Genomic DNA, 25,991 nt, shown 5'->3' with positions numbered 1-25,991 from the left:
CAATGCAGTTCAGCTGCATTGTGGCAGTGGAGATGGGGGCTTGGAGTCTCTTTGAGAAGGAAAAGGTGGTAAATAAATATGACGATGATGAAGCGGAAGGGATGGGGAAGGTGAAAGGAAATGGTGGGGGTCCATCCAAGCCCTATGGGTCGCCATAGAAGCTCCCCAAAAAAGACCAAGCGAGGGATGGAGAGGAGGCACGGGGGGGGGGGAGGCATCCCTCCCTTTGCTGCGGCCACAATGGGCCCCCATTCCCAGCCCCAGTCCCATTGGACTCACGAAATTCTCCCCGCAGCCGTTGTCCGGGCAGAGGACGTAGAAGGAGACGCCCGGGTCGGCGTAGAAGTCCATCCTCCGCTCCGTCTCCTCGGTGGCGATGAGCTCGAAGGGGTTGCCCGAGCACCATTTCTCCGCAACGTCCGCCAGCTGCTGGAAATCCATCCTCGCTCGCCCCGGCGGCCGCCTTTTAGCCGCCGCCTCCTCCTCCCTCTCCCTCTCCCTCTCCCTCTCCCTCTCCCTCCCTCCTCCTCCGCCTGCGTGACTGTCTCCCTTCCCTTCGAGGCGGCCCTCCCTTCCTTGCCTCCTTCCCTGGAAGAGGAAGGGGTTAATGGGGGCCGTGCCTCTCCCTCCCTCAGTCTCCCGCTCTGGCCCTGGGACCTAGGCCTCCTCGCCTGCCTCGCCTCCCCTGCGCTGTATTGTTTACATGCCGTGTTTGGAAGCAGGCCGGCCTCGCCTTCGCTCCCTCCTCCTCCTCCTCCAGTCCCCCTCCCCTCCCCTCGAATCTCGCTGAGGCAAAGAGGGTCACTCCTCGGCGGACGGGGATGGCTGGATTGGGCCGGATCCTTCTGGATTCCAGGAGATCCACCCACTCGGCCTCCGGAAAAAACCGAGCATATCCCATCAAACCCAGCTTCAGTTCTCCCTCAGATTCCCCACCACCCTCCAACCCGTGTGCCTCCGCCACCTGCTGCCAAAGGGCCCGCTTCTCCCATCATTCACCCTCAGAAGAACAGGGGGAAGTCCCTTTCCCGCCCTCGTTGGATGAGGGGAAACTCAAGGAAATTTCCTCATAGGAAAGAAAGGGATTTCCTCATAGGAAAAATGAATCTCCCCACCTCACTACATAAGGGGAAATTCAAGGAAATTTCCTCACAGTAAAGAAAGAATATCTCTCCCATCCTCATTATATGAGGGGAAGCTGGAGGAAATTTCCTCAGGAAACGAAGGAAATCTCTCTCCCCTCCACACTATATGAGGGGAAACTCAAGGAAATTTCCTGACAGGAAGGAAAGGAATTCTCACTTCCTCACTAAATGAGGGCAAATGCAAGGAAATTTCCTCACAGGAAAGAAATGAATTCTCTCTTCCTCACTAAATGAGGGAAAACTCAAGGAAATCTCCTCATAGGAAATGAGGGGAAACTCAAGGAAATTTCCTGACAGGAAGGAAATGAATTCTCTCTTCCTCACTAAATGAGCGGAGACGCGAGGAAATTTCCTCATAAGAAAGAAAGGAATTTGTTCTTCCTCACTAAATGAGGGGAAACTCGAGGAAATTTCATCATAGGAAATGAGGGGAAACTCAAGGAAATTTCCTGACAGGAAGGAAAGGAATTCTCTCTTTCTCACTAAATGAGGGGAAACTCAAGGAAATTTCCTCATAGGAAAGAAAGGAATTCTCTCTTCCTCACTAAATGAGGGAAAACTCAAGGAAATTTCCTCATAGGAAATGAGGGGAAACTCAAGGAAATTTCCTGACAGGAAGGAAAGGAATTCTCTCTTCCTCACTAAATGAGGGGAAACTCAAAATTTCCTCATAGGAAAGAAAGGAATTCTCTCTTCCTCACTATATGAGGGGAAACTCAAGGAAATTTTCTGACAGGACAGAAAGGGATTCTCTCTTCCTCACTAAATGAGGGGAAACTCAAGGAAATTTCCTTATAGGAAAGAAAGGAATTCTCGCTTCCTCACTAAATGAAGGGGAAATTCAAGGAAATTTCCTCATAGGAAAGAAAGGGATTCTCTCTTCCTCACTAAATGAGAAACTCAAGGAAATTTCCTCATAGGAAAGAAAGGGATTCTCTCTTCCTCACTAAATGAGGGGAACAAAGGGAAATTTCCTCATAGGAAAGAAAGGGATTCTCTCTTCCTCGCTAAATGAGGGGAAATGCAAGGAAATTTCCTCATAAAAAATATAGGAATTCTCTCTTCCTCACTAAATGAGGGAAACTCGAGGAAATTTCCTGACAGGAAGGAAAGGAATTCTCTCTTCCTCACTAAATGAGGAAATTTCCTGACAGGAAGGAAAGGAATTATCCTCTTCCTCGCTAAATGAGGGGAAATGCAAGGAAATTTCCTCATAAGAAAGAAAGGAATTCTCTCTTCCTCACTAAATGAGGGAAAACGCGAGGAAATTTCCTCATAGGAAAGAAAGGAATTCTCTTTCTTCCTCACTAAATGAGGCAAGTGTGCCATCACACCCAGACACTATGAAGTTAAAACTAAGATGTGCTTCTCTCTTTATCTGGGCAAACCGCAGGTGCCTTTCTTAGAAGCTCCAGATTCTCAGCAACTGAGGCCAGTCCAGAATTGAACATCAACAGAACATTTATTTTACAAAGTCCTTGACAGACTTGGCACAGCTTGATGAAGTTACAAACGCAAACAGTCAATTTGGGAAACCATATAGATGTTCTTTCTTTCCCTTTTCCTTCAGCTACCGAATTAACTTATCCCCAACGGTAGAAAAATCTTGGGATCTTTCACCCTAACCCTGAGCTGTTATCTTTCAGAAAGAGCAGGTCTTCCCCTATCTAAGCTCAAGATTAGTTTTGGAGATGAAGTAATGGAGCCTTTCTCAATGGCAGAGAAATCCGGAGATATTCCCTGCCCCAGCACTGAGCTGCTGTCCTTTAGAAAGTGCAGGTCTTTCTCTATCTGAGCTCAACGCCAGTTTCAAAGGCGAGAGGGTAACCTCAATCCTAATCTCAATCGTACTCACAATGGCTTGCCCGAGCTATCTACCTTGGCCACCAGCACATCTGAGGCTTTTTCTATACTAAAGAAAGCAGGAGGGCTTTTCCAAAATTGAGATCTCATCCCCAGGAAAAAGGGTGGTCTCTAGATCAAAAGGACACTTTTTAAACCAATTGCTGCAAAAGGTTTGCAGGCTGGCTTCCAGCCTCTGTTAATAATTAACTTTCAGGGTGCTGCTGCAACCCTGGGGAAAATGCAAAGGGATGCTATTATATGCAACTAAGGGGCAATGCAAACCAAGCTCCTGGAAGATGGAACAGGGAGACTTGTGGAAATTTCCTCATAGGAAAGAAAGGGATTCTCTCTTCCTCACTAAATGAGGGGAAACACAAGGAAATTTCCTCACAGGAAAGAAAAGAATTCTCTCTTCCTCACGAAATGAGGGGAAAGTCGAGGAAATTTCCTCACAGGAAAGAAAGGAATTCTCTCTTCTTCACTAAATGAGGGGAAACTCAAGGAAATTTCCTCATAGGAAAGAAGGGAATTCTCTCTTCCTCACTAAATGAGGGGAAACTCAAGGAAATTTCCTCTTAGGAAAATATCTCTCTCTCCTGCTCTCACTATATGAGGGGAAATTCAAGGAAATTTCCTTGCAGGAACAGAAGGATATTTCTCTTCCTCACTAAATGAGGGGAAACTCAAGGAAATTTCATCATAGGGAATGGAGGATATCTCTCTCCCATCCTCACTATATGAGGGGAAACGTAAGGAAATTTCCTCATAGAAAATAAAGGATATCTTTCTCCTGCCCTTATTATATGAGGAGAAAATCTGGGAAATTTCTACAGGAAAGAAAGGAAATTTCTCTCCAGCCCTCTCTATATGGGGAGAAACTCAAGGAAATTTTTTCAGAGGAAATGAAGGAAATATCTCTCATGCCCTCACCATATGAGGAGAAACTCAATGAAATTTCCTAATAGGAAAGAAGCAGGCATGTAGCCGGAGGGGGGGGGGGCTCGGGGGGCTTCAGCCCCCCCCCCCCCCGAAATTTTCATGGTGGTTCGCGAAAAGGCCTTACTGGTGCATTATTTAAACTGTTATGTTTATTCATATCAAGATCTGATCACCCTACTCAATATATCCCATATGCATGGGGGTATTGGGGTAATGATACAAAAGGTTTGCTAGGCTAGACCCTCTTTCACTCAACTCAGCCCCCCCCCGAAACCCCCCCTGAAAAAAAATTCAGCCCCCCCCCCCCCAAACGAAATCCTGGCTACAGGCCTGGAAAGAAGGGATCTCTCTCTCTTTCTCTCTCTCACACACACATCTTCACTATTTGAAGAGAAATCCAAGGAAATTTCCTTATAAGAAAATAATATTTCTCTCCTGCTCTCCCCAGATGAAAAGAAGGAATTTCCCCTTTTTCCCTTGTGAAGTGGTTTCAAAGGAGAAAGAGGAGGCCCTTTTGCAGCAGGTGGCTGTGGCTGAGGAGAAACAACCAAAAGGTGGTGGCAGGTTGCCAAACCCAGCTCCTCCATTCTGCTCAGTCTTGACATTTTATTTTATTTTTGTTATATTTTTTGGCATTGAATTTAAGTGACCCCTCATTTCGTCAAATGAGTCTGTCTCCATCCAAATAGAATGGCACGAAATTACAGGGCCGGGTCTGGAGAATTGAGTGTACATTTAGTATTTTGGATCCTGCCAAGGCTAACCAAGTCTAGGACAATTTTAGGTGATCAAATTACACTCAGACTGTGGGTCTTGGCATGAATGCATCTTGTTTGGGGGGTTGTTTGCTTGTTTTTGTTTTTAGGCAAATTATATGTTCATTCACAGCTGTCTCAGGCTGGATCTGCACTGCCAAATAATGCACTTTGAACTCCACTATATGGTCAGTGTAGACCCAAATAATGCAACTATATAATTAAGTTCAAACTACATTATTTGGCAGTGTAGATCCAGCCTCAGGCTATAGGTAAAATCCAGGGTTTTTTAAAAAGCCAAATGTAGATGAGTTATTCTCAAAGTAACTCAGGTGTGGGTCTTGGTATGAATGCATCTTGGTTTTTTTAAAGCCAAATTTAGATGTATTCTTCTGCAATTGTCTCATGAACTGCAGACTATTATTATTATTATTATTATTATTATTATTATTATTATTATTTGAAACACAACAAGATGAGTCCACAGCAGACAAGATCACTCTGCTGGCTGTTGTATTGGATCACATGTTGGACACTTCCCAAGTGTCTAGGACTGTGTGATGTATTGGCGAATAATGCGTGCACATCTGAGTAGGGTGGCCTTTTGCAGCTAGCAGATGGTAATTTTGTCAACGCCGATTGTTTTTATATGCAGGCCAAGGCCTTTAGGCACTGCACCCAGTGTGCCGATCACTACTGGGTCTACCTTGACTGGCTTGTGCCAGAGTCTTTGCAGTTCGATCTTTAAATCCTCATTTGTGTCAGCTTTTCCAGTTGTTTCTCTTCAGTCCTGCTGTCACCTGGGATGACAACATCAACAATCCATCCTTTGTTTTTTAACATGCTTGTGAGGTCAGGAGTATTGTGCTCCAGAACTCTGTAAGTCTAAATTCAGAAGTCCCAGGGTAGTTTGATGTGTTGATTTTCTGTAACTTTTTCAGGCTTGTGATCCCACCAGTTCTTTGTCGCAGGCAAATGGTATTTGTGGCACAAGTTCCAATGAATCATCTGAGCAACTGTGTTATGCCTCTGCTTGTAGTCTGTCTGCGCGATCTTCTTGCAGCAGCTGAGGATGTGATCTGTTGTTTCATCTGCTTCCTTGCAGAGTCTACACTTGGGATCTGTTGTCAACTTTTCTATTCTGGCTTTGATGGCATTGGTTCTAATGGCTTGTTCTTGGTCTGCCGGAATCAGGCCCTCCTTTGTCTCCTTTTTCAAAGTTCCATTTGTGAGCCACAGCCATGTTTTTCTTTGTCAATTTGGCTCTCAATCTTTCCCAGGAACTGTCCATGGAGAGCCTTCTTTTGCCAGTTTTCTCTTCTGCTCTGGATTGTGTTTTTACAGTATTCACTCTTTGTCTTTTGCACTTTAAGCAATTTACTACTATTGACTTCCCTCAATGTTGGTTCGTGACTGCCTTTCACATAATCTGCCAGTGCATGTTTCTCTTCTTCTGCCATTATTATTATTATTATTATTACAAAGGCTGGATGGCTATCTGTTGGGGATGCTTTGTGCTTTTACTGCATGACAGAAGGGAGGTTGGACTGAAATAATGTTTTGTTTATGTTGGTCAAAAAGTTTGCCCATTCTTTATACACACACACACACAATATATATAATATATAAAATAATATATAAACATTTTGGGGGGCTCTACAAGAAACTTTCCCTTCAAATAGGGCTCCGCAGCTGAAAATGTTTGAGAACCCCTGATCTAGATTATATAGCAGTGTAGATCCAGCTTTAGCCTCAGAAACCCTCATTATAGTTTTGTCTTAGGGTCATAATAAGTCTGAAACTATTCGAATGCACAAAACAATTTAGAAATCTACCCCATTCACTTTTATTTTAGGATATCTATCTTTCTGTTACCAGGGTTGCCTTACCTTTAGGCAGAGTGAGACAACTATCTACAAAAGACACAGCAAATGTTTAAAATTTTTACAGGGGTTCCTCAATATGCCAAAATGCTCTGGAACATTCTGTGTACAGACTACCTTGATGGGTTGTGTGTGTGTTATTGTTATTAATTTAGTTATTTGAAAGGGGCATGATGGGATTACACTTCTCAACACTCTTATGCAAATAAAAGTTATTTACAAAGTATTGCTATTTCTCTGGTGGGGTTTTCTTTTAATATATTTTCATCATTGCTCTCAATGCACTGATTGCACAGTGTTATAATTAATTGCTTTTAAAATATGCACATTAGTTTCTTGTTTTTCTTTTCAGCTATGCAAATTTCTTGAAAAGTATTCCCATTCCTCTACTCTACTTGACATGCAGATGAGCCTGATGTTCAGTTTTTTATCAGGGGCAAATCTGAGTGAAACCACTCTGAGGCCCCTCGGGGAGACAGGGCAGAATATAAATAAACTTATTTATTTATTTATTTATTTATTTTTAATTGACAAATACAACGTTTGGATAAGGTACTTTTTTTTATTGGCTACCCATGCTGGTTGAAGAACTCTGAAAGTGGTAGTCCAAAAAGTAAATTGTGTCATGCTACCACAAAGAACAACTGTTTGTTTTTTAAAAAAAATAGGAGCTCCATAATCATTAATGGAGTGAAGCACCTATTTCAGGCAGCATATGTTGGGATGCTGAGAACAAATGTGAGGCAGTGGAAGACCTCTATGCCACACAATCCACTTTATAAATAAAGTTTATTATTACGGTCACTAAGCTACTTTGTTCCTCTCAGGTGAAGAATATGGTTCCTTTTGTTAGTCTTCGGGTAAGATCCAGCTATTCTCACTATCTGTGCATATTTTGTGGCTGGGAAACAGAGAGGATCCATCTTGTTCTTCAACAATTCATTGACCATAGATGGTTTTCTTAACTATCATTCTATGTTCTGAGTCTAAGGGTGCATCTACACCGAGTAATTAATTCAGTTTGACACTACTCTAACTACCATTGCTGAATGCTATACAACTGTGGGAGTTGTAGTTTAACTGTTTTACCTGCCAGAGTGCTGCTGCCTCATTAAGCAGTAACTCCCATGATTTCATAGCACGGAGCCAAGGCAGTTAAAGTGGTGTCAAACTGAATTAATTCTACACTGTGAATCCATTCTAACAGGGCACAGAATAACAGACCTTGAGAAATAAATATGTTTTGACAACTCCCAGAATTCCACAAATTGCATTAACTTCAATGCTGAGTGAGTGACTGTGTTATTTATTCAAATATACTTTCCTAAGCTCTGTTTAGTTTTCTAACCAGAAATTATGTCCAATTCAGTTACTGAGATCTCAAAGTCCTTTTGTACTTTGGGTGGGTATCACCCGAGCATTGTCTTTGTCAACATGGCATCCTCCAGATTGCAGCTCCAACCGACCCAACCAGACTGGCCACTGGTCATAGATGATAGAAATTGTAGTTAAACATTGGGCACCACATTGGAAGAAGAGATATCTTGGCATGCTTTCTAATTTCTCTTTGTTCTAAGAAAAGGAATTTGACTAGGATACTCATAGCATCTAAGAGTGAAAAGGTCTCAAGAGTAGTAGGCTCGGCTATATATCTTTATGAAAGTTCTGTGGTCTCCTTTACTTTAATTTAATCAAAATATTTGTCTTTCTCCATGCAGTACGGAATGTGTAGTAAATTGTCACATGCTTGAGAATCAGCCAGTCTTTGAAGCTGCAAGGCCATTCAATGCTAATCAAGGTGGCCAATTCCAACATTGACACTTGCCTCAAGCAGACAAGAGTTCTTTCTTCCACCCTGGACATTCCATAGATATATAAACCTCACTTGCCTCGTTTCCAACAGACTTCACAACCTCTGAGGATGCTTGTTATAGATGCGGGTGAAACGTCAGGAGAAAATGCTTCTTGAACATGGCCATATAGCCCGTAAAACTCACAGAAGCTATGAAAGCTTTCGACAACTACTTGAGATTGTTAGAAACAGAATGAATGAAGTATTTCTTGTGGAACTTTGTTATGCCTCTAAGGATTACTTGGCTCAGTCTTTGCTTTACATGAGCTTTCTTAGCAGTCTACCCCTTGTAATCTGGTTCATAAGACATATTTCTAGGACCAAAAACTCTTTTCCCTTTGATTCAAGCCACATCTTTGTTTTTTACTCAGACTTGTGAAATGGTCATTACTGCATTTTGTCCCGTCATTTAGTGTTGTAATTAGCGCCTGCAATAAATAAACATGCTGCTTGTTGCAAGGGCTGTCTGAGGAATTCTATTTGCTAACTGCAGTTTTTGTGTAGCAATGTAGACTTGGAAATCTTACCCTTCCAGAATCATAGAATAAGCGTCTTGCCATGGGCAAACACTCGGTTTGATGCTGTGGATTTTGGGCTCATTGTCTTTTTCCCCAAAAGTGAGATCCTTTCCAATCCCCTCACTCGTTTTGACTCTGCACCTTCCATTTTCCTTAAATGACGATGAATCTTACATAGTAAGATTCTTCTTACATGGTAAATGTGATGCCATAAAACTCAAAGGACCACCTTCTACACCACACATGCTGCTCCCCCTACTCCATATTTTGTGAAGCTCACTTCCCCTTCACCCCCATATTTTCTTTAACTATTTTAAAAAGAATAAACTGTGATCCCAGTTCTGTGGAACTGACAAACCAAAAATCAAGCTTTTGCTAACACTGAAGGTAAAATAAAACTTATATCATGCATTCTATCTTTGTTAGTGTAAAGCACTAGATACTGTGAAATAATTACCACTAATTAATGTGTGAGCCCAGATTTCTGATGAGCTAGAGAAAACTCTTACGAGGAACGAAGCACAAAATTTAGATTGCTGAAGTTCATTTTTTATTTAAATAAAATCTTAAAAAGAAAAATTACTACAAAATGTACAATTAGGTGTATATACAATTTACATAAATGTAAACATATATTATTAGACTAACGAGGCAAATATATTTACGATCTCAAAATAGTATATTACACAAAAATAGTATATCTGAAATAAGCTTTAGTTCTACTTTGACCTCTTTAATGCTTGAAATAGGTCTCGGTTGCTTCAGTTCTGCTCTGTACATGGCCAATCTGGTACCACAGCCTTTTAAATCAATTGGTATGAGACTTACGCGAAGCATGATCTTTTAAGAAGATAGCGAACTGATACAAAAGTTCCATTGCACAGGCATATTCCATACAAATTTAATACTTCAATCTTTATTTAGCTTTTGGAGCAAATATTTTCTTCATGTTGATACACAGAACATCAAAATGTAAACTATTTGCAGTACAATCCACATAGGCTAAGTCAGAATTACACTCTGGTAAAGTTAATGTGTAGAAGATATTGGTGATTCATTATATTACTATACTGTACTTGCCCTCTGCAAGTAGCCATGGAGAACAATAAACACTATCAGATACGAAAGCCTTGTCTTTTCACTACTGAAAACGTGTGCTGCATCTTTGCAGAATGCTTATTAAAATAATGCTTAACTTTTATAGCTATAAGGCTTGGAAACCTGCTTAAAAACAACATTCTGATGAGCTCTACATTCTGAATTTGTGAATTACCCTATCTATATGCTTAAGAAGTTTCAGAAGAATGCAACGTTTAGGGGAAAAAATACTGATTTTTTTTTCCAATTATGTTAGGAAGTTAGAAAGCCAAGCATGTGGAGAATATTTGGTATGGATAGTTCAATTCACTTTATGGTGTGGAACATTTTGGAGCCAAGCATCCTAAAATTCAAATAGCAAAGCACTCACATGAATGTATTACACTAATTTTAGCTACAGCAGTTTCTGCACGAGTTAAGAGAAGCACAGTTGGCTAAGCTCTACCTCACTTGATTCTTAAAGCTTACCTGGTTTTAACACAGTTTTTTTTGTCACAACCTCCAGAATCCTCAAGTCAAGGATTTTGTGGCCTAGGATCCAAAATAAGCAGTATTTCCAAATTCTAGGCCTCTGATTCTGTCCATCCCAGTTCCATGCTAGCAGTGAGTAATGAGAGTTTCTCTTTCAGCCTACCGATTATCATGACAACATCCATATAAGGCCCACCTATTACTTTTCAAGACTGGCACAAAAGCACACATGAGAGACATTTCCTCAAGTGCCACAGCCATATTGCTGCTTCATCTGTGTAACAGTCAGTTATAGTTTGCCACCAAAGTATGCAACTGGTCTTTTCCACAGGTATTTTGAAGATGGGATTATAACTTTGGTACAACAATTGTGCAAAATGGCAGAACTTCAAATGAAAACATGGATCTCTGCTTAAATTCATATACAACTAAGGCACCTTTATTTAATTAGAAGTAGAATTTTATCTGTTTTCTTTTGCCTGCTAGAGCAAGAGATAATTAAGGCAAAGTTAATGATCTCTTGCTCTAATAAAGCAAAATAAAGCAAGAGACCATTAAAGCAAAGACCTCAGATTGAACACGCCTAAAAACCTCTAATCCTTAAATATGGAATGAGAGATAAATGACAGTCTACAGCTGAGGTTCCATGGGATTCCCAAGAAATCTATACATTTTCTTCATATTTCTTCACAAGTTCCCTGATCAGTCCATCCCATTTCAGTCTCAAAAAACATTATTTTACACATTTGTCTATCAACACATAAAATTGTACACAAATGTAACAATATAAATCAGATTAATCTAGAAAAATAGTTTGTATTTTATAATGCGTAAGAGTTTCTCATATTTCTTCATTTAAGAACACAAAATATACACATTCCTGCTTGTTAACATTTTAATAACTAGACTACACTTAACTCAAAAGGTCTTTAAAGTACATATACTGTGTAGATGTAAAGATACGGAAGACAATCCTTCCTCCCTGCTCTATAAAATATAATAAACTCTCATAGTTATTAGACACTTGGATTGAGAGGAAGCATTTTTGAAAAATCAGATGGGAGACAAAATTCTTGACCTCTGAAGCAGCAGAAATTCCCATCAGTCAACAAGCCCATAGTTTTAGATACCAGTTAAATGCTGATTTTTCATTTTATTGGAATTTTACATCTCTCCATTGTTAAATGAGTTTTGGCTCATTGATTATTTCTACATTCAATTTCTGCATTTTATATGAATTATTGTACTGTGGTCAAGGTAATCTTGCTGCACATTGCATGCATGATGCAGATTATAACAAATAATCCATGAAAAGTTGTGCCCACTACAGATCAACATAGCTTGGCAGCTAAAACTGATTACTAGGTGGAAGCAAAGTAAGCTCTATTCTGGGTAGTGTTTGTTCTGGAACTCCATATAGGGAAATATTTTTCAATTTGAGCAATTATGAGCTTCAACATTTCCTTGCCATACTTATGTTGGGAAAACAAGACATATTTCCAAGAAAACTATCACAAAGGTATCACATTTCTGGGGCTTCCAAATATATTAGCACATGTTTCCTAATGTGCTCAGATGGAAGCCAGTGTGGTATAGTGGTCTGAGCACTGGACTATGACTTCGGAGTCCAGGGTTTGAATTTCAGTTCAGCCATGAAAATCCACTGGGTGACCTTAGGTAAGGAAACACTCAACTTCAGAAGAAAGCAAGGGCAAACCCCCTCTCAATGAATTTTGCCAAGAAAACCTCATGATATGGCGAATCTAAGTCCGAAGCAACTTAAAGCACAAAACATGGGATTGGGCCAATATGAAGTCCTGACGCATGTGAGACAACACCATGCATATAGGCTGCAGACCAATGAGCATCCTTTATATGAGAATGGAGTTGTGGGATATTTAGAATTTATTGTACAAAAGTCATAAAGGGAATGTTAATGCTTCTTAGTTAAACTGTTGTTTTTTAAACAATACTCCCTCCCCTCACATGCCATTTCCACCTTCAGCCGGGAAGCTAAGTATGGTGGCTGTAATGGCTGTGGCAGTGGGAATCATAATCTCGTCTTTAGTCATCCTGCAGAATATTCTCAGTTGCCAAATACCAGCCTGGGCAACAGTTGGCTTTCATTTATTGGCACAGGAAGCAGAGCAATTGTTGATGAGAAAGCCATCTAATGGTCTTTATGGCTCAGACTGTGAAGTACAGCATAGTATTTTTCTCTTAGACATTTCCAAAAGGTGCCTAGAGAAGTTGTATGCTATTGGTACAGAGCTACTTGTTACAATTATCGGTTTGTTTATACTCTGCCTTTTACTGAAACACATTAAAAACATCAAGCCCAGTCAGGACATGACCGAGATAGTACCTGCCCGCTTCAGGACTGAATATCGAATTGACTGCGAACAATCAAGAAATGCTTGAACGGTTGGTGAAACTGCACAAGATCAACAAATACATGAAGTTGTATGTTATAACACATTACAGGAAAGAAAGAAAAACTTAATTAAGCACAAGAAGAAAAGTATGAAAACATTTCCTCCCAGTGTGTTCCTTAATTCTGATATTTTATGTTCAGGTTTTATGTTAGATATAATTTTTTGATAGGTTAAGTTTTATTTACTCTATAGATGTCATGTTATAAGTTGTTTTTATATGTTGGATTACTTTGGGCTATTATGTTGGCATTTGTTGTTGTACTGAGGCATTGAATGTTTGTGTTTTTTGTTTGTTGTCATCCGCCCTGAGTCCTCTTGAGGAGATAGGGTGGAATATAAATAAAGTTTTAATATTATTATTACCAAAAATAATTATTGTATCAGCTTTTAGGAACAGAAAAGCCTTAACTTAGTCCTCTAAATAAATTCATGAATTCATATTACTCTATGAGAAGATTAAACAGTGTGCCTACCCATCCACATGTAGGTCTGTCAGCCATTTAGGGGCATACCAAGAATCCAGAAGGCAAAAAGAAGAAGTGGTGCTCTTCCAGTTTACTAAAGGTTCCTTGCCTGCAGACAGTTTTTACATCAAGGCATTCATAATTCTGCCTTAAGCTCAGCAAACCCAATATAATGGTATATCTCAATGTGATGTCTTCCTTTCAAATCTGCACTACATTTCCTATTTGATTTTCAAAATGGTTAACCTGGCATATATTTGGACTATAGACAACTTTTGCTTTAAAACTGCCAGGGCACCAAACTATTCCTAAAAGCAAGAGTTCTACTGGATTACATCACACTTATTATTATTTAAGCTTTATAGAGTGTCAGCGCAGAATGAACACAGATTACTATATTAGTATATTCACATCCGTTTAAAAACTTCAGAAGAATATACACAACATACACAATGTGCACATAAAATTAACACAATATAAGCCTTGCTTCAGGAACATTCGCTGCCTTTGCACCTTCCAAAATCGCATGTTTGCTCAGCTGTGTCTCAAACCAGCTTTCACTTGATGTCATTCTTACTGCATATTTGCAACAGGAAACCACAGGAGAAACCTCATTCTAATCATCGCTGTCACTCCCAGATTCACTCAACTGCAAGTCATTTCCTGCATTTTTTTAAAAAAAGGAAAAGTTACATTATTTTCTATGTATGTTACACATTGAAGAATTGCTGGATTTCTCTCCAAACTGAGGGAAAATGAGAAGATGCTCTCCTTAGATTTTAATAGGACTTAGTTCTACAGGGTATGTTTTAAATGGAAGTTCTGCCCAGTGCTCACTGGTTTAACAATCACTTGAAGCCTAAAGGTAGCAGTGACCTGGAAACTTAACGCTTTACAACCTTCTTGACTAAGCAGAGCCACCTTGGGTGGAGCCAGTCTACAGAGCCCTGTTCAGCTTCTATCTTTCTTCATTATTTATTTACAGGGCTTAAAATGCTTACAGGTATAGCCATGCTTTTCTAATTTTACCCAGCATGACCAAAAATATCATACTGGACATTTGCATCTATTATCCCAATCAAACACGAGAACTTTGGTAAAAAATAAAGTTAAAGAAACATAAGTAGATGGGATGGGGAACCTACAAAATCAACATTGTTTTCATTAGGACAGCAAACCCTGCTCTCAGATATGTAGATGCAAGCCTGACAAGGCCACCCAATTATGACCAAGTATGCCTTAAAAAGGCATGCAAACTACCCTCATACTGGTTGAAAAAGAACTAACTTTAGGAAATGGGAATTCAGAGAGAAAATAACAGGCAGTGAATGGGATGAGCTCAACCATTGCAAATGTATTTTTTTTTTTTGGTTCCGAATGCTTCTCTCCCAAAGGGATTTCTTATTTTGAAAACTGAGGTCAACTGAAGGTAATGTGTCCTGTACTCTGTCCCTTAAAAAAATCTATACCCTGTGACTGACAGCTGAGACAGAGAAAGAACTTACTAAGAGTATTCATGAGATGATTGCTTCCTTGCGGCCTGCCGGTACCTGTACCGTTAGCAACTGCATTCCTGTTGTGGAACTGCTGAGAAGGGGAAGGGTGTGCTGCTTCATCCTTGCCGCTGCTGGAACTTTCATCCTCACTCCCCGAGGAACTCTCTGAATCCGAGGAGCTGCTGCCACTACTGCTGCTCATCTGCTCAATAATGTCAACCTCAGCTCTTAACTCTAGAATGAAAGAATGTTTGCAATAGAATCAATAAATTAACAGAGTTCTGGAGGATGCGCAAGTTTGCAAGCCATGGACATCTTCACAATGTTAGAATGGAATAATATCCCTGGGAGGTTTCAAGTTGTCCAGAATATTTCATTAGGTATAACGATATAAAGATGTGAAGATGTGGAAGAAAACAAGAAGCCCAAAAATCCAGCCTGGTGGGTTGTTCACTGGGTGTTCCTCTACTTGCATGCATTTTGACCTTATGAATACCATGCATCTTTTTTAAAAAAATGCTATTCATAATATTAGTGCAATTTAGTAAATTTAGGTAGTATGCTACACTATGGCCAAGTCAACTAATGCAAGTAACTAGACATTACCACATATTGACTTCTCATGACAGGAAATCTGAAACAGATATATGATTTAAAACACTATTACATACACATTTACATTTGGCCCTCCATTTTGGGGGGGGGGGGCTAGGGACACCGAATCTCTGTGAAAATGAAAAAAACACAAATACTTCTAGAGCCCCAAACCATATTTAACACAACAAATGTAATGCCACCTGAGCTGTCCACCATTTGAAATGGAGATTTGTAAGACTTACTGCACAGGTCAGTCTGTAGTGCCGCTGGCTGTTGTCCGGTGTGCAGATGAGTTTGATGTGCCTCCTGTTTGGTGGCACATCAAACTCACCTCTACCCCCTCCAACCATTCTCACCTGGCATAGCTTTGCCAGCTAGTAATTTATTTATTGATTTATTTGTTTCATTTATATATTGCTTTACTCAGTCCCTGGGGGGGGACTCAAAGTGGTTGACAACACAGTAAATGGCAAAATTCAGTACCGCAAAAATATATAATACGTTACATAACTAAAATAGCATATAAGAGTAGATTAAAAACAAGTTAACTAAAAACATTGGACACAGCAAACATTCAACATTGCACCAATCTCAAAGTTATCTTGACTACTTTTTCTCACACCCAAAATGCTTGCTTTAAAAGCCACATTTTAAGTAGTTTCTGAAATGTCAGGACAGAGAGGGCCGAGCTGATCTCGCTGGGGAAGGAATTCCACAGTCAAGGGGGCACCACCAAGAAGGCCCTGTCTTTCGTCCCCACCAGTCGTGCCTGCGAGGCTGGCGGGAGCAAGAGTAGGACCTCCTCTGCCGATCTTAATGCTCTAACTGGCTCATAAATGCAGGAAAGCCCCTGCTGCAAGGTTATGATATCCATACCTCTCTTAATATCGTCCAACTGAGGTTCCGGTGAAGGATTGTCTTTCAATGGAGAGGTTTTGGGACCAGCTGCTGGCTTTGTAGGAGCTCTGAACTGGGTGGAAGGTTGTGAAGCTCGGGCAGATTGTTGCTCTATTCGAGCTTGGATTTTACTACTGCCTTCAGCTCTACAACAAAAGATAATGAACACAGAAAATGATACTAGCAACACACTACAATATCTTATAATAATATTTTATATATAATTCTCCCTTTTAAATAAACTCTTTCATCCTTTCAAAAATTTCTCTAAAATTAATATTGTATTTTAAAATATTGATGCACAATCCATTTAAATGTAACACTGACTTAATGAGAAAATGAGAGGTGAAGTGTTTTGTTACCTCTCACAAGAAAATCTATGATCCTTAAAAATACAAAACCACTGCCTGGTCCATGCTGCCTAGTCTCTAGGATGATACAAATTCAAATAGGTAACAACAGCACAGGGCACACCCTGCCCAGACTGTTACACTTGAGATGATGGACGATGCATTTGTACATCTACATTTCAAGGATTTTCCATGTTTGGAAAGTTAACATGGCAGGAATAAGGTCAGCACTCTCTTCAATATGTTAATATGTCACAGTAATAATTTTGTTTGCTCATCTGTTTAAAACAGGCTAATGTCTAAACATACAAGGCAAGCTGTATTCAATTTCCTCCACTGAAAATCCGATTCCCTCAGTTCAATGAAGAGGGATACAGTTTTCAGCTGGATGGGGTTGAGAGATCAGTGTACATCTTCTTGTTACCCTTCTGGATACTTTCCATAATTCAAAGAAGGGTGTATCTACACTGTAGAATTACTGCAGTGTGACACCACTTTAACTACCATGGCTCAATGTTATGGAATCATGGGAGTCGTCGTTTTACACAGTCTCTAGTCTTCTCTGCCAAAAGGTGCTGGTGCCTTACAAAACTACAACTCCCAGGATTCCATAGTATACTGTCAATACTGTCAAACTGCATTCACCCTAGAGTCTGGATGCACACAGTTACATGGATCTTGCTTACAGTCTGATCCCTGCATTTAGAAGTAGAAATGATATATTTTGCTCTGTTTCTCCAAGTATCAGTTAGGCTTTTAAGCTTGTGCCAGTCATTGTTACCTTGTCTTCTTGACTTGAATGCTGCTGCTTAGTTTTTCAAGCACATATTCCCCAGTATCATGATTGATAATAAGTACACAGTCCTTTTGGTATGGCCTTTTATTTCCCTTGAAAAGAGTCATTGGAGGAGTGGAACCCTGACATGTGAGAAAAACACATATTACTTTTACATCTAAACAAACATGTATATTCACATGAAACTACTTTACTAAAAATGCTGAAGCTACTTTCTCATTTCCAAGGTAACAATTCCCTGTTTATGGATTGCAGTTAGAGCAGACTCAATGAAATAATTAAGACTTAATTAACTAATTTCAATGAGCCTATGCATGACTAATTCACAACTCAACCCAATATTTTCAGTTCTAATAGTCATGAAACAGAATTTTAAAAAATGTATTGATGTAATATCTGCTGATTTGATCTCCTATACTTTAATGTTACTAACACAGAGGGATCCATGAAAGGGGAAGCAATTCAAATAGTTAAGCATAAACTTAAAACCAAAAGATGTTTTATTTTAATTTTCATAACACTTTTTTGATAGCTCAGTAATGACACTGTGGAGGTGGTTATGGTGTGCCTTCAAGTCATCTAATTTATAGTGACCCTATCCCAGATTTTTCCTGGCAAGATTTGTTCAAAGGCGGTTTTCCATTGCCATTCTTTTAAGGGTGAGAAAGTATGTCTCACCAAAGCTCATGCAAGAGGAACTGTATCAAATACAACATCCAAGTAAAAACAAATCTAATCCATTTTATCTGCATGGTGCTATTCTGAGATGAATCTGTCCAGAGCCATCAGCCTCCTGCAGTGGATCATCCTAGTGTATTGGTTCTCAACCTGGGCTCCCCAGATATTTTTAGCCTTCAACTCCCAGAAATCCTAACAGCTGGTAAACTGGCTGGGATTTCTGGGAGTTGTAGGCCAAAAACACCTGGGGACCCTAGATTGAGAACCACTGTCCTAGTGGGTCCCTAATTCTTCAGAAGGTCCAAGTCTCAGCAAGTTCAAAGCTGACCAGGTAATAATCTGTTTATGACAATGGAAGGGCAGAAAATTATTCTGCATTAAGATCATCATCATTCTATGCAGCACAGAAAACCAGGTCCAGAGTTTGCCCCGTGGCATGAGTAGGGCCAAGTGTCACGTGGGATGGAACCATAATTGTCATGGAAGCTATGAAGTCTTGATCCATTCTTGACAGGGAAGTGTCAGCATTCAACACTTGAATTTAATTGCAATTACATTCAACTGTGATTGCAATTAAACATTACACACACACACACTCAGGATAAACCAGTGTGTAGTGCTTACAGAATTGGACTCTAGGAGACGTAGGTTCAAATCCCTGCTCAGCCATGAAAACCCTCTGGATGTCCTGGGGCAAAACACGTTACCTCAACTGAAGAGGAAAGGAAAGGCAAATGACCCTGAGCAAAATCTTGTCAAGACCATATGAACATTTTATTTTAGGATTACCATAAATTAGAAATGACATGAAGGCACACAACAACAAAAACAACATGGATGGCTAAAGCCCACAATGCATTACCAGGTTGGAAGGGAGGTCATCAAGTCCAGTTTGCTCAATGTAGGATTCTGCTTCATATCTGTTAATGTGCATTAATGAGAGAAGTATATCCCCCCCGCTGCTCTACCCTGTATCAGATAGTGTGATCAATGTGCTGAATGTTCTGTTCTAGGACAAGACACACTCTCTCAGCCTAAAAGCAAAACACAGGCAAATTCTTATCAGAAACTTGCTTTGAAAAGCATCTGACAAGTTTGTCTTATGGTCATCATAAATCAGAAAAATGATCTGAAAGCTCCTGTATATTTGACCTCTGTTTCATCTACAAAATACACAGCCCATGTGTTCATTTGTATTCTGTACCTGTTTGCTTCCAACAAGAATAAAATTCAATTTGCATATTCTTTTTATGTTTAAACATGCTAATGTTATTTTGTATAGTGTTACTGATGATTGCAAAACGCATTGGGAATAAAATATATCCTGAATGATATTTCATAATTTATTAAATAATAAAAATAATAAAATATATATTCTGAGTAAATGTTTCCAAAAGTGAATTTTAGGCACATATTTACAATTTTCCAAGTATTAAAATAAAAGAAACAGTCCACAACTGCAGTGTATGAAAACTCTCCTTACAATTTCAATTCTACATACAATTGAAATTGTAAAGATAAGTTTGGATAGCCTGTATAATTCATATCAATTAAAGAAGTAGCCAGGAAGAAAACCCACAAACCTTAATGTACATATTATACCAAGAAATTACATACGCTGTGTTGTTGACCCTACAGAACAAGGTGCCTAAAACAGGTAAATCTGGTTAGCTCCAATTTAATGAGTCTTACTGGTTACAAAGTGTTCTCAGTGCTTATAAAATATACACTGCTGTTCTTGGTTATGAATTAAAAGTTCTAAACACATGACTTCTTTGGAAAGTCTCCATTTTAACCTACAGTAGTAAACTTACTGGGATATGTGGCAATGTAATTGTGACTTCATCTCCTTTACCAACTTGCAGCTCCCCCTCAGAAGATGTGTCTATTGATGCTGGTTTAAAGTCATCTAGAAGGAACAAGAACTGGTTTTAATCATACCTTAGTTCCACTTTTAGTAACTCCTCCTCAGCAGAACTTTCAGGTCAGGAGTTACTGGACTTAAAAATAATATTTAACAGCAAAATCTTTTTGATAGTTGTCTTTTCTTTTCATCCAGTCAATAGCCTCGATTCATAGAGTCCTCTACTACTGTTCTTGTATTTGATGTATATGTCAAAAACTTACTCCAAAAAAACCCTAGGTTACCTTATCCACTGATTAATCTAAGTACTATACCTTAACTCTTATAAAAGAAAAGGAACCATTCCCTTCTCTGAGTAGAGCAACAAAAGGTGGAAACATAGTCCATTCCAGGAAGAACCTAAAAGAAGCAGTACTGGGTTGTTGTAGGTTTTTTTGGGCTATGTGGCCATGTTCTAGAAGCATTCTCTTCTGATGTTTCACCTGCATCTATGGCGAGCATCCTCAGAGGATCCTGTCTCCTCGCTTTGGTCAAGCAGCTGTTGCTTGTAGGCCAAGAAACTAAACAGCCATCTGCTCTATGTCCAAAATCCAGCTATCTTGGTCCACAACTATAGCAATTGACAGTCTGAATTATTTTATGGAGCAGGGTGCCTTACTCAGCACTGTCAGTGGCAAGGAAAAACAACATCAGAAGGACAAGTCTGACAACAGAGGACAACTTACCCATCCTTATTTCACACCACAGTGCTATGATTCTACAATGTGTCCACCATATTCCCATCCTATGACCCCCAGGGGCTTCTACATTGGGGAGAACTGTCTAGTTGTACCTTCTTGTACCATCGGGCTTTTTTAAACTTTATACATTGATAATAATAATAATAATAAGAAGAAGAATACTTTATTTTTATTCTGCCCCATCTCCCCAAGAGGACTCAGGGCAGATTCCAGCATACAGTAACAATGGCAAACATTCAATGCCTACAAAAAACACATGATACTAACATAAAATCCCAGAAAACCCCCACATATAAAAGTAACAGTAAAACCTAACATCAAATTAAGACCTACAATCAGTAAATTAAACCTGACATCAATAAATTAAACTACATGTAATCAGACAAAATTCTGTAATAACATAAATCTAAACAAAATATCCACATTAGTTGTAGATGACTAGTTGTCCTCTAATTTTATCTTATTTTATTGGAGTGTATTGTACAATTCTTTAGTGTTTCAAAATATATTTTAAGCTGTCTTGACTACCATTAAAAGCAGGCTATACATGAATAAAATAATCACCACTATTATCATCATCTGAAAACCTCAGAATTCCATAGGGTGGAACAATGGAAGTCAAAATGGAACTTAGCACTATAATTTTGCAGTGTGAAAGGACTCCTTCTCTCTTAGTTTTTAACAACTCTAGGCAGGTTGCTGACCTAAATAAATGATGCAGCCTGGCCCGTTTTTCCTGCTTTTAACAGCAGATTGTTCCAGAGAAATCAAATGGAATTTCTAACGTTATTGAATAAGCATTAATATGATTTGATGTCTGCAGTACACTGTAATCACCACAGGAATTGGCAAACCTGGCTGTTTATTCTACTTTACATACAGTCCTTTGTCTGGAAAAATGAACAGCAACCTACTGGATGCTAATCCAATGTGATAAAGGGAGAAAGATAAGTGATCACACTTTGAGATGGAGAAGGACAATCTTCCAAACGATAATGTGTTTCACAGAAACATGTTCAAGTCCAGGATGCCAACTTCCTAGTTGACTGGGTTGTTGTAGGTTTTTTCGGGCTATATGTCCATGTTCTAGAGGCATTCTCTCCTGACGTTTCGCCTGCATCTATGGCAAGCATCTTCAGAGGTTGTGAGCTCTGTTGGAACTAGGGAAATGGGTTTATATATCCTAGTTGATTCCTCTCACTACTGTTTTAACACCAATTTAATCTGCAACAAGTCGCATATGGGCCTTGATTTCGCTGCTGCAAGCAATTACAGCCACTCTTTTGTAAACTGCTGACTTTTCCATCTTGGCACTGGCAATCGGGCTTGTAATCGGAATGAGAGGACTGACAACTTTCTAGTAGTCCAGCTCCTGAGTTTTGAACAGCAGCCCAATCACCTTTCCCAACAATTATTCCCAGCTTTCCCAAGTAATTATTCTCACAACAGGAAAGGCAGCACCACCTAAATATTTGGTTATGAAGCTGTTGATGGTACAATAATAGTAGGGTTAGTAAAAGGGAAGGCAAACTCCTCAGGAAATCAAAAAGAACAAAAGTGGTTTTCATTCCTCCATTTTTCAGAGACCTGAAACTACAGTATGCATGTAGCAGCACCTTTAAGACTAAGGGCCCTTCCACACAGCCATATAACCCAGAATATCAAGGCAGAAAATCCCACAATATCTGCTTTGAACTGGGTCCATCTGAGTCCACACTGCCATATAACCCGGTTCAGAGCAGATAATGTGGGATTTTATTTAGCTGTGTGGAAGGGGCCGAACTGGTTTTTATTCTTGCATGAGCTCTCATGGTTATCAACTCTCTGCTTCAGTTGCAGTACAAAGTGAGTTGTGAAGAAGTGGGTTCATATCTGTTTGATCATAATGGGGTTCTTTTTGCTGGAAACTCCTTATGGGCTTTCTTGAAAACAATAACCAGAAGAAAAAAAACAGACCTAGTAACCTTCTGAAGATTAGAAGGAATTACTTGTAGGAAAAAAGAGAAACTGTCTTAATGTTAGAAAGTGAGATATGAATAATTATGTCATGTTTTTCTTCCTTTTACTTCTTTGTATTTCCTTTTAAAACTTTTTTCTATATATGGCCATCTGTCAGGGGTGCTTTGAATGCAATATTCCTGCTTTTAGGCAGGATGACCCATGAGGTCTCTTCCAACTCTATGATTCTATCTTTTTTCTATATATCTTTACTTAAAGGTTAACATCTTTAACGAAAAAAAGAAGTGGGTTGCTGTCCATGAAAGCTCATGCTAAAATAAAAGGCTGTTACCAGCCAGCCCTCTGCACAACTGCATCCATAGGTCTAACTACTCATGGCTTGAAATTGTTTGATAGAAAAAATCCAAAGTCAAAGGTGCTGCTACATTCCCCCTGTCCTCCATTTTATGATGGAAGAGACTATGCCCCCTTCTACACTGCCATATAATCCAGCTTATCAAAGCAGATAATCCACATTATCTGCTTTGAACTGGATTAGATGAGCCTACACTGCCATCTAATCAAGTTCAAAGCAGATAATCTGTCTTTTACATGGCAATGTAGGACTATATCCCTGGATCTGATCCCAGGTTTTCTGTTTATTACAGATTAATAATAATAATGATATATATTTTTTTAAAAATATTTATACCCTGCCACCATTCCCCCAAGGGGACTCGGGGCGGCTTACATGAGGCCAAGCCCAACAATGCAATACATCAATATACAACAAAACACAGCAATAAAATATAAAAAATACAAATACAATACAAAACCATTATAAATAGTACAGTATAGGAACTCAAGGCAGACTCTTTACAAGCCAGGTAGTGTCCCCAATGTCTCTATATACATAGAGGGAGAAATTGAGAAAATTGTATTATATCACAGCCATATAACCCAGAAAATCAAGGCAGATAATCCAAAATATCTGCTTTGAACTGGGTTATCTGAGGGCCCTTCTAGACAGGCCCTATATCCCAAGATCTGATCCCAGGTTTTCTGTTAACAACAACAACAACAATAAACTTTATTTCTATCTCACCACCATCACCCCAAAGGGGACTCAAAGCGGATTATATGAGGCCAAGCTCAGCAAAACACTACAACAACATAAAATATAAACAACAAAATAACATCACAGTAAAAATTAACCAATCAAATAAAATAAATAATACAATATAACATAATAGAAAATCCAACACAATGGGTGGGCCAAATGTATGGCATAAAATGATAAACCTCTGGATGAGATAGCAATGAAAAGTGCAATTTGTAGAGAATTATCCCAGATTATCGGGCAGTGAGTATTCATATAATCAAGTTTAAAACAGAAACCCTGGGATCAGATCCTGGGATACAGGGCCTGTCTGGAAGGGCCCTGAGTCCACACTGCCATATAATCCAGTTCAATGTGGATTATATACAGCTGTGTGGAAGGGGCCTTAGATCAAACCTGGGCAAACTTTGGCCTTCCAGGTGTTTGGGACTTCAACTCCCTGGAGGGCCTAACAACTGTTAGGAATTGTGGGAGTTGAAGTCCCAAACACCTGGAGGGCCAAAGTTTTCCCAGGCCTGCCTTAGATTATATATTGTACTAGTGGTCCCCTGCCACGCGTTGCTGTGGCCCTGTCTGGTGATCTGGAAAATAAAGTAATGAGACAATGTTGGTTTCTAATATATGTAATGCCTTTATGCTTGTGGGTTAAAAGTATTTCTTGTTGTTTCTTTGTCAGTGTTGATGTGGAGATTGTCTGGTTTGCCTACTCTGGACATGCAACATATCATTGTCCTTCTTTAGGGGTCCCTTTCAAATCTTTGATACTGCATCTGTCATTATACATATATGTGTGTGTGAATGGCTGGATGGCTCTTTGTCAGGAGGGCTTTGATTATGTTTTCTTGCCCTGGTGAAGGGAGTTGGACTGGATGGCCTTAAGGCAGCATTTCTCAACCTGGGAAGTCAAGACCGGGGGGGGGGGGGGTGTCACCAGGGTGGTGTCAGAAGGGTCACCAAAAACCACAGTATTTTCTGGGTTGTTGTAGGTTTTTTCGGAATATATGGCCATGTTCTAAAGGCATTTTCTCCTGACGTTTCGCCTGCATCTATGGCAAGCATCCTCAGAGGTAGTGAGGTCTGTTGGAACTAGGAAAAGGGGTTTATATATATAGTATTTTCTGTTGGTCATGGGGGTTCTGTGTGGGAAGTTTACCCTAGTTCTGTTGTTGGTGGGGTTCAGAATGCTCGATTGTAGGTGAACTATAAATCCCAGTAACTACAACTCCCAAATGTGTTCATATTTGGAGATATAGAATATTTGTGCCAAGTTTGGTCCAGATCCATCATTGTTTGAGTCCACAGTGGTCTCTGAATGTAGGTGAACTACAACTCCCAAACTCAAGGTCAGTGCCCACCAAACCCTTCTAGTGTTTTCTGTTGGTCATGAGAGTCCTGCATGCCACGTTTGGTTCAATTCCATCATTGGTGGAGTTCAGAATGCTCTTTGATTGTAGGTGAACTATAAATCCCAAGAACTACAACTCCCAGATCACAAAATCAAAAAAAATTGAGTGAAGGACATACATTGGATTGTTAGGTGTATGTTGTCCAAATTTGGTGTCAATTCGCCCACTGGTTTTTGAGTTCTGTTAATCCCACAAACGAACATTACATTTTTATTTATATTAGATATAGATAGATAGATATGAATGACAGAGAAGGCTTCGAGGAAGGGTAGAGAAGAGTTGGTAGTGAGTACCTTGTAAACAAAAGTTACATTTCCTCTATTGATTGTGACTTTGGGGAACACTCTATACATCCCCCCCCCCTTTAAAACAAACCCTCAAATGGAGATGCCACCAAACCAAAGGGGCTTGAAGTCCCAAACACTGAGCCACTCCAACGCCTGTGTCCCAAATCAAAGGCCGAAGGAAACAGGCCTGTGCGCATCGCGGCCTAGTAAACCGGGTCCCACTCACAGCGGATGGTGTGGAAGGAGGCCTTGGGGTGCCGCTCGAAGCTCTCTCCCAGCTGCAGCGGGTGCTCCTCCTTGTCCAGCAGCGGGTTCGCCGAGCCGTTCATGGCCTCCGCAGGCCGCAACGACGATGCCGGTCGCCGTTTGCCTCCTTCCCTCTCTTCCTCCCTTCCCTCCTTCCCTTCCCTTCGCTTT

General features: G+C 39.8%; 2 protein-coding genes across 2 annotated transcripts in view; both read right to left on the bottom strand.

Moving 5' to 3' along the window:
- The window catches only part of MTURN (maturin, neural progenitor differentiation regulator homolog), a 28,749-nt gene extending 28,107 nt beyond the window's left edge, over positions 1-642 (bottom strand). Inside the window, exon 1 of the mRNA XM_060781837.2 lies at positions 280-642. Coding sequence (XP_060637820.1) covers positions 280-441 — 162 coding nt within the window. The 5' untranslated portion in view covers positions 442-642. The remainder of the gene's footprint in view (positions 1-279) is intronic.
- An 8,822-nt stretch (positions 643-9,464) lies between these two features.
- Positions 9,465-25,988, bottom strand: EAF1 (ELL associated factor 1). Its single transcript, XM_060781836.2, has 6 exons — positions 25,801-25,988; positions 20,034-20,128; positions 17,527-17,663; positions 16,375-16,541; positions 14,911-15,135; positions 9,465-14,068 (listed from the first exon to the last, which is right to left on the bottom strand). The coding sequence occupies exons 1-6, from the start codon at positions 25,901-25,903 to the stop codon at positions 14,022-14,024; spliced, it is 774 nt and encodes a 257-aa protein (XP_060637819.1). The 5' UTR covers positions 25,904-25,988; the 3' UTR covers positions 9,465-14,021.
- Between the last annotated feature and the right edge of the window lie 3 nt (positions 25,989-25,991).

Source organism: Anolis sagrei, chromosome 6, assembly GCF_037176765.1.
Source record: "Anolis sagrei isolate rAnoSag1 chromosome 6, rAnoSag1.mat, whole genome shotgun sequence".
In the NCBI taxonomy this organism is placed as follows: domain Eukaryota; kingdom Metazoa; phylum Chordata; class Lepidosauria; order Squamata; family Dactyloidae; genus Anolis; species Anolis sagrei.
Note: the sequence above shows the minus strand (reverse complement) of the source record. Positions and strands in the feature narration are given on the sequence as shown.

Coding starts and splice junctions, on each gene's coding strand:
- EAF1 (XM_060781836.2), bottom strand. CDS start 25,903: ATGAACGGCTCGGCGAACCCGCTGCTGGACAAGGAGGAGCACCCGCTG. Junction 20,129..25,800: donor CTCCTTCCACACCATCCGCT/GTGAGTGGGACC, acceptor TGTTCCTTCTAG/ATGACTTTAAACCAGCATCA. Junction 14,069..14,910: donor TCATCTCATGAATACTCTTA/GTAAGTTCTTTC, acceptor AAAAAAATGCAG/GAAATGACTTGCAGTTGAGT.